Below are 14,016 nucleotides of genomic sequence, written 5' to 3' on the forward strand. Positions count from 1 at the left end.
AAATTGAATTTATAATTATATAGAAATAATAATTTATCATAACCATATAGTTTACCACAGGGATTCAAGGTTAGTTCAACATTTAATAATCAAAGAAAGTAATTAATCATATCTGCAAGGGCAAAAAAGAGAAGAAAAAGAAAAAGAACTACAATCATTTCAGTAGTTGAAAAGAACATCTGACAAAACTAAAATCCATTCCTAATAAACATTCTTAGCAAACTAGAAATAGAGAAGGAGCTCCTCATCCTGATAAAATGCATCTATAAAAATCCGGGATCTAACATTATATTCAAGGATCAAAAATTAACTATTTACCCTTATTGACTGGGAACAAAGCAATGTTGTTAGCTCTCACCACATCTAATACTGGACTGAAGATCTTAACTGGTGCAGTGAGGCAAGAAAAAAATCATAAAAGATGTATGTATTGGAAAGAAAGAAATATATCTGTCTTTGTTTTATGACAAATTACATATAAAAATCTCAAAAAAAACTACAAAAAAAAGCTATTCAAACTAATGAGTGATTTTAATATGGTCACATCATATTACATCAGTACACAAAAATCAATTGCCCTGCAGAATGAAATCGACCAAACTATGCTATGTATATGTATGAATATATTACAATGAATTCAACTTTTATGTATAACTATAATGCACCAATATAAATAAATAAATAAATAGTAGAGTCAAGGAAGGGGATCAGCAGGAAAAGGAGGGGAAAGCAGAAATACTTGGGATGGAATGAAGCAAGTTTTGTGATATGCACTTTTATGTATGTCAAAATGACCCACCATTATGTTTAACTATAATGCACTAATGAAAAAAATACATTGTGTTTCTATATTTTAGCAATAGACAATTAAAAATTAATTTTTAAAATGTCATTTACAGGGCTGGGGATGTGGCTCAAGCGGTAGCGCGCTCGCCTGGCATGCGTGCGGCCTGGGTTCGATCCTCAGCACCACATACCAACAAAAGATGTTGTGTCTGCCGAGAACTAGAAAATAAATAATAAAAATTCTCTCTCTCTCTCTCTCTCTCTCTCTCTCTCTCTCTCTCTCTCTCTCTCACTCTCCTCTCTCACTCTCTCTTTAAAAAAAATAAAAAATAAAAAAATAAAATGTCATTTACAAAAGTATCAAAAATAAGAACTACTATGAGGTATTAACAAAATTTGTTCCTTAATCTATAAAACATTGCTGAGAGAAACTAAAAACTTTAAGAAGCAGAACAAAATACCTTTTTATGGATTGGAAAAGCTATTTACACAAATTTGGCAATCTGATTCTAAAACTTAGGTGGACCTAGAGTAGACAAAACAATGTTGAAAAAGAACAAAGTTGAATGACTTGCACAATTTGTTGACAAGATTTACAACAAAGCCACAGTTTCAGGACTTGCTAGAAAGCTATAGCTAATGTGATATTTGTGTAAGTAGAGAAATAAATATAATGAAACAGACCCACATATACATATATGATCAACATATGAACCATGCCAAGGCAATTTAACTAAGAATAATTTTTTATCAACAAATAATACTGGGAAATAATATATTTTGCATTCACATGCAAAAAAAATGAATTTGGCTCTTACTTTGCATCATAAATATATCCATATTCAAGCTGTCGAGGAATGAGAAAGATAATGCATGCATATATATTCAGCTTTCCCTCCAATTAAAAAGTCACTTTCCACTTGAAAATGCTGGGAAGCCCAAGTTGTACCATGCTGGTTTACCAGATTTTCCTTTAAAACCCAGATGCAGAGGCAGTGAGTCCAGGAATAACCCAAGAATATTTCCTTCTATTTGATTCCTTCTCCGCATTTATATGGCATCAAGTCTCCTGCTCCTGAAACCCACTTTGTCTTCTGAAGTTTCTATTCAGGTGTGTTTAATGGATGGGATGACCAACAGTCCAACTTTGCCTGGAGCCAAGTTGGTTTCCAAGATGTAAGTCTTTTTATTTTATAAAAAGGAAGGTCCTAGGCTAAGAAGGACAAGATGGTTCACCCTCAGCAGAAATATTAACAGTTTACCCAGTATATCCAACTTCCCTTCTAGCTCTACCTTTCACAGCTCATAACTCTGAAAAGCAGCAGCCCAACTATCTCCATGAACCTCTTTGCTTACAGATGTGGACCACAGCTGAGACAACCAGACTCCCATGAAATGGAATACACTGAGATGCAAAGGCATGAGTGTCATATTTGGTACTGGATCTTGGAGATGGAAGGCCATGTGATTAAGACCTGGAATACATTAAGAAGGGGCCATGTTTGCGGATGAATAGCATCAGGAGCTAGTCCTTAGGAGCAAGTGTGCAGAGAGAAGCACAAATGAGTGGCAGGGGAGAAAAACAACTCTGACTGCAGACAGCTTTCTAATTCCATGCTGTGCTTGTTTTCACATTCTCGAAGATTGCTTGGAAGTACCTCCTTTCTCTGGCATGTCCTTATTGAAATACCAGCAACCTAGCTGAACCATGGAAGTCTAATGAACAGACCGCTGGTGCCTATTACAATAGATGCACACTGCACACAGTAGGTGTTTCCTACATGTGGGTGAAATTAATTACATGCTGTGTTGGTGAATAGTATATGTCAGCCTTGCTAGGCTATGGTGCCCAGATGTTTGGTACACTAGTCTTAGCATTGCTGTGAAGGTATCTTTTGGATGTAATGAACATTTACAGTCAGTTAACTTTAAAGCAGATGAGTCTCCTTAATGGGGGGGGGGTGTCATTCCCTCCAAAGCCTTAATAGTGAAAAATTAAGGCTTCTTCTACAAGAAGAAGAGACTGTAAAATAGAAATCCTGCTTCAATTTTCAGCCTTCTGGCCCACCCTATGGATTTAGGATTTGCCAGTCCCACAAACATGAGCCAATTCCTAAAAATAAATTATATGAACACATATCCTTTTGGTTCTGTTTCTCTAGAGAACCTAGACTGATGCATGTGTTAATACTAGCTGGTGATGAAGTGACAGAATTTCAGAACAGTTAGGAATCAGGAGACACTGTGGACCAGAGAAAGCATATCACAGCACCTGCTCCTAAGGGTAGGACCATATCTAATTGTAAGGAACCTTCAGAGAATCCTTCAACGGAGGTGGCTGACCCAACAGCTGGTAGGTTCTCTTAACCTAAATGCCTTTTGTTCTATTTGTGAATTTGAATCTCTGGAGAACCAGAAAAGAACTCAGCCAGGCACATAAGAAATGTGCTAACACTAATGTTTGTCAAGTATTTACAACATGTCAGACTTCACTGGGACCATCTCATTTCATCTTCCCCACAAATCTGGGATATAGGTACTATCATCATCTCAGTTTACACAGAGGCTAGAATATCTTGCCAAAGTGGAAAACAGCCACAGTTAGGGAGTAGGCAGAGCCAAAATTTAACCCAGGCAGTGTGACATACAACTCCTCTGGCAAATGCAAAAGCCCAGCAGGGTTTCGACATAAGGTACACTATCAATAGTGTCAGGCTATTTTTTGTTGCATTCCACACTGTCCTTACTGTATGACACAGACACGGGACTCAGCCACACTTAACCGTCATCCCACCATTCTCTCCAACATTGTGACTGTAAAATGACTCCCCAGCTCAAGGCCACATCTCCTTTTGAAGGAGTGTATCTTAGTACCTGATGTAATTATTGTTGAGAATCTGCAACACTCTAACTCCAACCCAGCTCCCCATCTGGGACCCAGCAGAATCAATGTGACAGAGAGGGGGTCAGGACCTGAGTCTTCATCTTGTTACTTACCAGACCAATTTTCTCATCTGAGACAACATCTAATGCATAAACTGCTTGTCAGAGGAGGGGATTGCTCAAATTCTTCAGGCAGGGACTAGACATCCTGAATCTTTAGCATCTCACCAAGTCTGAATGTGAGAACCCAACTGAGGTGGCCAGAAAATGAAATACATCAGTGAAATGACAGGATGGAAAATAAATGAGGCCTAAGGTTATGTAACTTTGAAAGGATGTGAAGGAAATTGGTGTGAAAATGAACCCAAAGAATTTCAACCTTGGGCTATGAATGTAGGTCAGTGCTAGGCAAGGCCCCACATTCAACCCCCAGTACTAAAAAGAGAGAGAGAAAGAAAAAGAGGAGGGGAAGGGAATTTAGATCTAAAAGTCTAATGCAAAAAAAAAAAATCTATTTCCAAAAGGGAAAACCATAGGAATCTTTGCTAATTCTTACATGAGAAAAACCTAGAGAGCAGAAATGCTAGCCATTCTGAGAGAGAGCAGAGGAACAGGCAGCAGAGCCGTCTGCAAGCTGTTACTTCAGCTTCAGTCCAGTGGCTCCAAGCTGGAGTTGAGACCTGAGGTCAGGTTACTGAGAGATAAATAGCTGGTGGCCTTTCTCAGAACTGCCCCTGCTGACCTCCAGGCCAGAAAGGGAAGCAGGGAGGTGGCAGGCATGAGCATCCCTGAGACAAGAGGAGAGAAATAAAACTCGGGCAGCTCAGTCCAACGCCCTCGAGCTGGGTCCCTGCACGGGTTTAGGACAGGTGCCTCCCTCTGTGCAGAACTGAACAAAATGCAGTCCTGTTCAAACAGTTCTTGGGCTTCGGGCAGCAGCTGAGAGAAAGATGGAGAATAAGAAAGAACAGGGTAAGTGCCCAGCAACTCAAGTTTCCTGCTGATCTATTGATCACTGACAGCTGTGTGATCCAGGACATGGACCTTTGTTCCTTCTCTAAGACTCCTCAGCAATGAAATCCCAGAATCCATATGTTGACACTAAACCCAAATACTAGGAGGTGTGGACTTTGGGTGATTAGGTCATCAGGGTAGAGCTCTAACAAGTGGGATTAGTACCCTTAAAAGAGGCCAGAGAACTAACTCACTGTCTCTCTGCCATGAGAGGATACAAGGAGATGCCAACCATCTGCAACCAGAAGAGGGCCCTCACCAGAATCCAACTATGTTGGCACTCTGAGCTGGGTCTTCCAGGGTCCAGAACTATGAGGAATAAATACTTGTTATTTAAGCTATCTAGACTGGTAAATCGCTATAGCAACCCCAGCTCACTAAGAAACACCTTACCCCTATGTGCTTTGGTTTAGACCTAAAGACATGTGTGTCAGAGGCTTAGTCCCCAGCTTGGCACTATTGGGAGGTGATTAAAAACTGTAAGCAGCGGGGCCTAGTGCAAGGTCTTGCCATCATTGAAGGAGTGCCCTTGAAGGGGATATTGGGATCCTAACACCCCCCCAACACTTCCTCTCCTGTTGCTTCCCAGCCACTGTGGGGGGAGCAGCTTTGTTCCACAACACACCATGAGGCTCCTCCTCACCATACAAAGTAATGGGGCCAACAGACCTGGGCTGAAAACTACACAAATGGGAGCTAGAATAAGCCTTTCCTCTTTTTAAGTTGATTTTCACAGGTATTCATCATGATTGTAGAAAGCCCACTAGCGCCCATGTGGCCCAGCTCTTGGGGAACCTACAGAAGAAATGGAAAGGGGCAAACACTCCCTGCCTCTTTATATCTCCCCTGGAAACCGTGTATGAAAAATAGCATTAACAGGGGATAGACAGAGGCAAGCGGTGGGACATGAGATTAAGGGAATAATTCTATAAAGTGGGCTCACTGTGCTGACACTCACGTGCTTTCTTTTCCAAGAAGCACTTTACCTGAAACCCTGCCTGGTTTGAGTGAACAGGATATGTTACATTCCTCAGCAAACTACCTGCTATCTGCGGGAGAAATACAGGCCCAAAATAATTCCAATAAGAACACAAGGTACCCTGAAGTGGAGACTTTTGTGACCCTTTTATACACCAGATCTTGGAACTCAGGGAGATAAGGATAATTCCCTTTATAGATTATAAAATCTATAATAGGTTCCATTTAGAACCTGCCAGCATGGGCCAAAGTGACCTAGAGTGGTCATGACAGTGGGGACTTGAAAGTCTAATGTTATCCTGCTGTCAGTCAAAAGTCAAGAGGTGGACCTAAGTAGAACTTTCTGGAAAATTCCCTAGAACCCCTATAAAACTCCAGGGCAAGATATGCATGCAGTGCTATCCTTTCCTCTCTGAGAAGGATCCACTCCCTCCCTTGAGAATGTCCCCTTTTCCCCTTTCCTATCCCACTAATAAACTCATACCTGTTATTCTGAGTGACATGTTTTGAAATTTTTCTGACTTGATTTCAAGAATTGGTGTTTGAATCGGGGGCCTTGATGCTGCCTCAATCTCCCAGAAGGCCTCAGCCCTGCAACAGTATCTCTTTCCCTATACCCTCATGAACAGTGTTGACTATCAAATGTTGACAACACTTGCTAATCCCATTGTTTTAATTTGCATTTATGTGATTTACTAATGAGGCTGAACCTCTTTTCACATCAGCATTGTGATCTGAAATCTCCCCACCCCCATGAGTTACTTGTTCATGTCTTTTGTCCATTTGACGTTGGTTGTTATTTCCTAATTGATTTAGAGAACTTGTTCGCGGGGATACTAATACCTTGCCTGTTATGTGTGGTGCAAATATTTTTTCCCATTTATCTTCTGTTTTGACCTTTTGGGAAGTTTGGTTTGGCATGTTTTATTCAGATTTTGTGTTTGGTCAGGTTTTTCTTAATTTTCTTTTTTTATTCTTGTATTTTAAGAAAGTCTCAACTATCCCCAATATTCTCTTATATTTTCTTTTATTATTTTTTTTATAATCCTTTATGCTTTTTGGTTGTTGGGTATTGGTCCTTGGTCACCTTCGATGAGTCTTTTTCATCAGGGGAGAAGCCATGAAGAGGAAAGCTCTGTGTGGCACAGCCAGAGAAATCAGAAACTTGAATCCCGGCATTGCACTCAGATTCTAACTCCATCTCCCACTTGCTTCCTACAGCAGGCTGCTGAACCCTCTGAGGTTCTATTTGCTCAACTAAAATGTAGATAATTCCTTATCTGGTTGATTCAAAGATACACATATTACTTAGCATCTCTGAAATCAAAATGTGTCTCATAACCAATGGATCAATTTACATCTTTCTTAGTAGCACATAAAATAATAGCATGTCTTTTAATCAGTCACTGTTTTTATTTTTATGAAATACATCTGGATGCATCTTCCAAGTCACTGAAGGGCTTAGGCAAGTGGAGGTGCTTGAAGGGCAGACAAGTCTCCATTTGGTTAAGCTCGCCTTCCTTCCAAGAAGCAGTTGCTTTGAGGCCTTGTTCTGCTTGCCCTCTCCACCACCCTGGATCTGAGTCTGCTTCCTAGAGACCCCTTTAGGATCCTCCTACCAAAAGCCCTCAGCTGCCTGAGGCTGCTAGTTCTGTGCTTAGAGATACAGAGGACAATCAAGGGCTCGCATAAGGTTGATCCTCCTCTATAGCCACAAAAACTGCACCTTCACCACTAGGGACATGGCACCGACCAGGCACCAGAGCCATCACCCTGGTCACTGTGGATGACTCCGCAACTCCTCACAGAAGCCTCTGCCCTGGTTCCTCTTGCTGCCCACCTGGCAAGTCTGGGGCTTTGTGGCTTCTGAAAGCTGGTGCTAGAGATGGGGAACAGTGGCCTTGGTGCCCTTTGTCAGGAGGAGCTGTTCACTAGGATGCACACCACTGGGCCTAGGGTGGCAAGAAGAAAATGATTGGGAAGGATGAGAAGACCTTCATCAGTATCATGCACACAGGGCGGGCCTCAGGGACTGCACATTAGCCCATCCAATCCTCATAGCCACCATGAAGGGAGAGGGTCACAGAACCCCTCCCCCAGTACAGATGAAGGCTGTGCTGCAGGAGGACGATGACACATCCAGGATGCTGAGACATGTCACCATGCTTAGCCAAAAGTGGGTCCCCATCAATGTCTAGGCCACACACCTGAGTGGAGCACCTACTACATGGTACATCTAGAGTGAACTACACAGACCAGGTGGGTAGAGCAGAAAGGTCTGGCTACCTGTTCTTTTCTCCATGTCAGACTGCCAACAGACCACACAGCAAGTCCCATCATGGCTCTCAGGGACTTCCTTTATCCACTCTCTTGACCAGCCGGGCACCCTACACCCAGCTACATAGTTACAACTAGGGTGGTCCCAGGCCATGGGCCATGCCTTCAGTTATCAACAGATTACAGTAATTCCCTGTGACTATGCCTCATGCCCACCATAAAGCCCTTTTCTTTACTGATGATAAAAAAAGAAAATAGGTTTGAGAACATTTACCAAAATAAGTCTTAAAATTGCAAATAGTATTTAATACACATTTTCCAATAGAGTCTTCTTTTAAAAAAAATGATATCAAAAGGCTAGGGTGGAGGAGATACACACAAATACACACTAAGTAAATGAGAATTTAAAAAGCAGTATTGGACAAGCTAAAAATCTAAGTCAAAATCCTAAAATAAGAAATGAAAATGAAATTAGCTCTAAGTGAAAAGATAACAAAGAATTGTCACTATGTGTATATTATAGTCTCATATATCAGTCTCATATATCAGTCTCATATAAAGCACAAGTTTATATGGTCAATCTTTATATATGTTTACTGAAGAATTTCAAGATCAACAAGAGGAATCACATGGTGTAGCACATAGCCTCATATTAAAAAAAAAATCTTTTAAGACCTGGTTCTTCAATCACATCCTTTGGACACACCATGCATACAAGGTTCGTGGCCTATGCTCACCCACACAAGCTACAACTGTACCCCAAGGCCTTGTTCTAGATGAGGGGATGGAAACTTGAACAATGCAAGAAACACCCATGGTCTGGGGATGACTTCAAGCAAATGGAGGAGACAGAACATAAACTAGCAAAAAGAAACAGTAAGAAGAGGAGGGAGAGAAAGACACAGAGGAGGGGAAGGCAAGAATCCTCAGAATGGAAAACACAATGTTTGCCAGGCTGAGGGGAGGAGAGGAGAGGGAGGAGCACTCAATAGATGCAAGATTTTCTTTTGTTCTGAACTTGACAGTGGTGATGCTGGACAACATTTGAATACATTTAAAACCACTGAATTGCATATTTTTAAAATGGCTAAGATGGTAAATTTTATCTTATGTTTTCCACAATTAAAATAAAAATAGATAATTTTCAGATGCGGTAAGTGCTAGGACAAACATTAGGGAGGGAGTTGTAACGGAGAGATCAGAGAGACTCCTTGAGAGTGGGTCGTCAGTAAAGAACTCAACATGTAATTGCAAAATGATAGAAAGGAACCATCCTTGGGAGGGTTTGGGAAAGGGGGCTTCCCACACAGTGGGATTGGAGAGATTGGAGAGATATGTGGATACCATTCTGTAAGTGTAATGGAAGCCACCAGGCAGAGAAGTGAGGTATGCCCAAGACTTATTATATCAAATGGTCTTTGGTGGCTGAGTGTGAGGCAGGGGGACGCCTGAGAATATGGTCACACTATGAATGATCCAGTCAGGGTTAGCATTCAAGGTTGGGACTTCTGTGCCTGGAAAAGTCACATGCTGAGCACAGGAGGACCTAGATTCAACAGGTGAAGTTGCCATGGTTACTAGATGTCCCTAGAAAACATAAGGGCCAGTGAGAAGTTCTGCATTCATGAAACTCCCATTGAATTGGCAGGAGTGGAACTGCTGAGACATAAAGGAGGCCTAGGAGGGTGACTCCCTCTGGCCCCAGCTGGGGCTGCCTCTGGGAGCTGCTCAGGTCAAGCAGGCAGAGAGGTGGACCAGGAGGTGGGAGGTCATCTTGAACCCTGCTGTGAGGTATGGAGGTAATGGAAGCTGGAGACCCAGCACATCACAGGCTGGAATAGATGCCGGCCAAAGAGCCACCTGGGAGGGATGTGGGATTCTGCCTCAGGGTTGGCTGTGTGGTGAGAATAAGCCAACCTCCTGGGTGTGCAGGCTTTCACACTGTGGCTGATTTCAGCCACACTGAAGGAGAAAGCAGGAAGGAGGTCAAGGAAAGTTGTCTGGCTCCCAGAGGACATCCAGAAAGATGAGGCGGTAGACACAGAGGAACCAATTTAACACTAGCAGAATGTCAGTCATGGCAGAGCTGACAGGTCCAGCTGGGAAAGCTTCCCATATTATCAGAGCAGTGTGAATATGTGCCCTGACTCCTTATCTCCAAGACCACAACACTCCAGCCCTGAGAAACTGGGATAACTAGATAACTAAGCAAGTGCAGAAGTGACCCACAAGACTGTGAAGTTTCTGATTCCCAAAGCAGTTGGGAGTTCTTGCAGGGACATGGGAACAAAGCTGGAGGAGGCTGCATGGGTAGGGAAGGGGACTGGCTTAAGTCTTAATAGGAACATAATGTTATAACAACACAACTTCCCACTGGACAACAAACTTTATCCAAAATATGATAAATAATCAACATGATAAATACCCCATCTTCCAAGCTAAGGACCTGTGTCTTCCATGACTGGGGAGAACCTCTAAAGCTTCATGCCAAAATGGAAAGTAAAAATAGAAAAGAAGTGCCACAAGATTAGAGGAGTGAGGTATGCCCAGCTGTGACCCCATCTCCTCTCCTGCCTTGCTTTAATGGTATAGTTCTAAGCCTTCACCCCAGCTTATATGTGTTGGTCCCAAATATATGTCCCAAGACCAATAAAGCCCCAAGGTGTTGTGAACTAGAATGATCTATGCCACCCTGCTTATTCCCAGTCTCACTGGGCACAATTTGAAAGTGGACAAGTTCTTAGGCACACAGCATGCCTTGTCCTGCCCTGTGCTACGCTGCCTACAAATGCCATCAGAGCGTTACCTGAGCCCTAAGAACAGTGAGGTCAGGCCTACTGGGAGCTGGGAAATGTTCCCAGAAAAGAGAGGGTGAGAGAGGAGAACAAAGGGGACAGGCAGGACTGGGGACAGTGGCCAGGAGGAGATGCAGCATCATTCCAGCTGGCTAAGACCCATCGAGATCGTGTTTAGGATGCCAAGAGGCCAGCACACAGCTCACCAGAGGCACTACAGATGCCTCTTTCAGGATAAATAGGAGGAAAGGGAGTAGGAAGGAAGAGAAAAGATCCAGTGGGTGGAGACTGTCCTCTCCTGCTCCTTCCCGGAGCCACCACACAGCTGCCCTGCACCAGGCCTGGCTCCTGGCTGTGTTCCCTGTGATCTATCCACCTAAGATCAGGAGAAATAAAGCTCCGTCCAGTTCACCAAAGCCAGCTCTTCATAATGCTGGAGAAACAAACAAATGAATGGATGGATGAACAAGTGAATGTGAGCATAGATTATTCATCTAATTCAAGTCCCCAGTTCAGAAATGAAAGAAAAAGCATGCATCAGTCATTAGACTCCACAACAAAGTCACAAGATGTGTGTTTTGACTCCATTTCTTAGCAGCTGGGTAAACTTGGATACAATGCATCCTTTCTGTGGGCATCAGATTCTCCTCCTGAAATGGAGTCACAGGAATTTGCCCTGCACCCCACATGGGAGGACTAAGGGTAGGGCAGGCACCTGGCAAATAGAAAACTCACAGGCATGGTACAGTATCTTTGCACCATGAGGTTATGAAGAGGGCACCATGCAGCCCAGACTCTTCCAACAAAAAGCTCTTTGTCCTCCAGGGACAGAGCCAGGCTTCTGGTGGCCTACCCAGATAGTTCCTAAGGACAAGACTGAAGCACAAAGCTGGCATCCGAAATGGATCCTGACCCAGGATATGCATATTCCTCAACATGTTCACCCTCTTTCCGTTCTTTATAAATCTGAAAATTAATAACCTAGAAAAGAATCTTCTGCTCCAGAAACCCATATGAGTTTAATGTATAATTTATACATGAGAATGCAGATGTCAATGTAAGACAAATCTCCATATAAATATTTTTGCAGTTAAAATTTGGGGGCATCTGCCTTCCTCCCAAAGGAGCCACCATGTGAGGCCTCGAGGCACAGGTCGGATGGGACTGGAAAGGTGACTGGTCATTTTTGCCAGTTAGTGATACAGCCACTAGTGAGCCAAGTCACACTCTGCCACAATCTGCCCCCTCAGGGTCCTGCTGTGTCTTGTTCAAAATAGAGATTTAACACTGTATACCAACCTGCTCAGTGGTAGGCCCAAGGGAGAAGGGCAGAATGGAGTATGGCCTCACGCTCCAGTGCCTTTGAGTCTACTGAGAGCCAAGCAAGCAGATGATGAATGACAATGACAGTGTGGCAAATGCAAGGGCTGGGGTAAGTCTTGCATGCCCATCAGCTACATAGGGACAAGTGCTCCCTATGCTGGAGGGCATCCCCAAAGACTCCGAGGACAAGACAGGTTCTGACGGAGTCTTTCAAGTGGATGAAGGCAGGAGCTCATTCCCAATAGTAAGAAGCACATGTGCAAAGACCAGAGCAGGAGTGAGCACATCTTAAACTACATCCTGGTGCAAACTGGGGAAGGGCCAGCAGTGAGGCTGGAGTGAAAGGCGGAAGCTAGAGCCCCAAGACGCCTGTATGCCCAGGCCTGAAACAGCCCTGAAACAGCTTGAATTGAAGACTTTAAACAGTTCACTTCACTGGCTGAATAGTACAGAGGCCAAGTGGAGGGTCACAGAAGGGAAAAAGAAAGGCAATGAGCTTTGCAAAGTATAAAATGAGTGCAGTGCACATAAATGACCATTCCCAGCAGATTCTAGCCCAGGGGTCCTGAACAATCTCCTTCATTCAGGTGGACCCATCCATGGGCTTGATTGGCACATGACTTTGCATATAAACTACCTGAAAGGTAGCACCCATCATTCTTGTCTGCAGTTACTATTTCCATTTGGGGGCTGGTGACTCATTGTGTGATGATATTCCCTGACACCCTTTCTCCAGACGCCCAGCAGAGTTCCAGGCATAATCCAAACCATCCCCTTGTATGAGGAAACAGAGAGGCGCAGTGCAAGACCAAGCTGGGAACTACTGAGTCATGCTCGCAAAGGAAAGAGGAACTGCATGTCTCCATTGCACCCTGGCCTGAACCTGCAATGAGGTCAAGTACATGCCCTCCTTCCATCATGCAATTGCCAACTATGCCTGAGCTTAATCTGACATCCCCAGGGTGACTTCACAGAACCTGGACTTTCTACAAAAAGATAAATCAAGTCTACATTCTCAGGGACTTTGTAGAGCCTCTGCTGTGGTCTAAACCTATAGTCCTGGTCTAAAGTAAAAGCTCAGGCTAAAGGGACCAAACACCACAGCATAAGGGTTCTAAGCCCTCAACCCTCATCATACCAGTGCACATCTTGCAGAAGAGCCCAGGTTAGCCTCACTGACTTTTCCACCCTCCTGGAACTAGTGAATGCCCAGCCACATACCTCGCTTGACCTTCGGGGGCCGCAGGCCGTCCCCCTGGGATAGGGCCTCCCAGGCCTCCCGCTCCCTCCAGCGCCTCAGCTGCTCCTCTCGCATCTTGTAGAAGAGGATGTGCTTCTGCACATCGCTGAGCTCAGCAAGGAGCTCAGGGTCTATGTACATGTCGTGCAGGATCTGCTGCAGCATGGTGCCACCTGCGATGCACACACCAGAAGGGCAGCTGACCAGAGCAGCCAGGCAGGATGCCCCAAGCCACTCTTCAGCCCTGGCCTCACTCGGGCGCCACTCTCAGCGCCCCTTCTCTGTGCAGCAGCATCACTCTGCCTCAGCTCCCAGCCAGTGATGAGCGTATCTCCTCTCCCCAGGACAGCAGGGGACCAAGTAGCCGGAACCAAGGAAGCCTCTGGGACCCTGAAAGGGAAAGCAGCCACCAGGAGAAATTGAGTCCCTCTGTTGGGTCACCAAACACTGTATCCCAGCAGCACCTGTGTCTTGGACTCACCTCGACTTCTGGAAAAACAGGGACAGTCCAAGGTCTAGCTCAGCTGGGCAAGGCCCAGGCCCAGCCCTGCCTGGGCCAGTAGGTGTTGAGTGATCTGTCAGTGGAAGGTAACGATGACACCAGCTGTATCAATGACACTGCCCTGGCCAGCCAGAGAACTGATCTCTCCTCTGCAGATAAGAGAAAGGAGGAGGCAGCTTTGCCTACTAACTCCCTGTATTGGGGGCCAATTTTAAAAA

General features: G+C 44.2%; 1 protein-coding gene across 4 annotated transcripts in view; it reads right to left on the minus strand.

Annotated features, from left to right (window-relative positions):
* Sh2d4b (SH2 domain containing 4B) overlaps positions 1-14,016 on the minus strand; it is a 99,617-nt gene that overhangs the window by 69,954 nt on the left and 15,647 nt on the right. For 3 of the 4 annotated variants that reach the window (XM_078039023.1, XM_021735436.3, XM_078039018.1), the window contains exons 2-3: positions 13,778-13,947; positions 13,278-13,686 (exon numbers count right to left, since the gene is read on the minus strand). The exons of the other annotated variant lie outside the window; for it this stretch is intronic. In XM_078039023.1, coding sequence (XP_077895149.1) covers positions 13,278-13,461 — 184 coding nt within the window. In that variant the 5' untranslated portion in view covers positions 13,462-13,686; positions 13,778-13,947. The remainder of the gene's footprint in view (positions 1-13,277; positions 13,687-13,777; positions 13,948-14,016) is intronic. 4 annotated transcript variants of the gene reach the window in all.

This window comes from Ictidomys tridecemlineatus, chromosome 1, assembly GCF_052094955.1.
Source record: "Ictidomys tridecemlineatus isolate mIctTri1 chromosome 1, mIctTri1.hap1, whole genome shotgun sequence".
Classification (NCBI taxonomy): Eukaryota; Metazoa; Chordata; class Mammalia; order Rodentia; family Sciuridae; genus Ictidomys; species Ictidomys tridecemlineatus.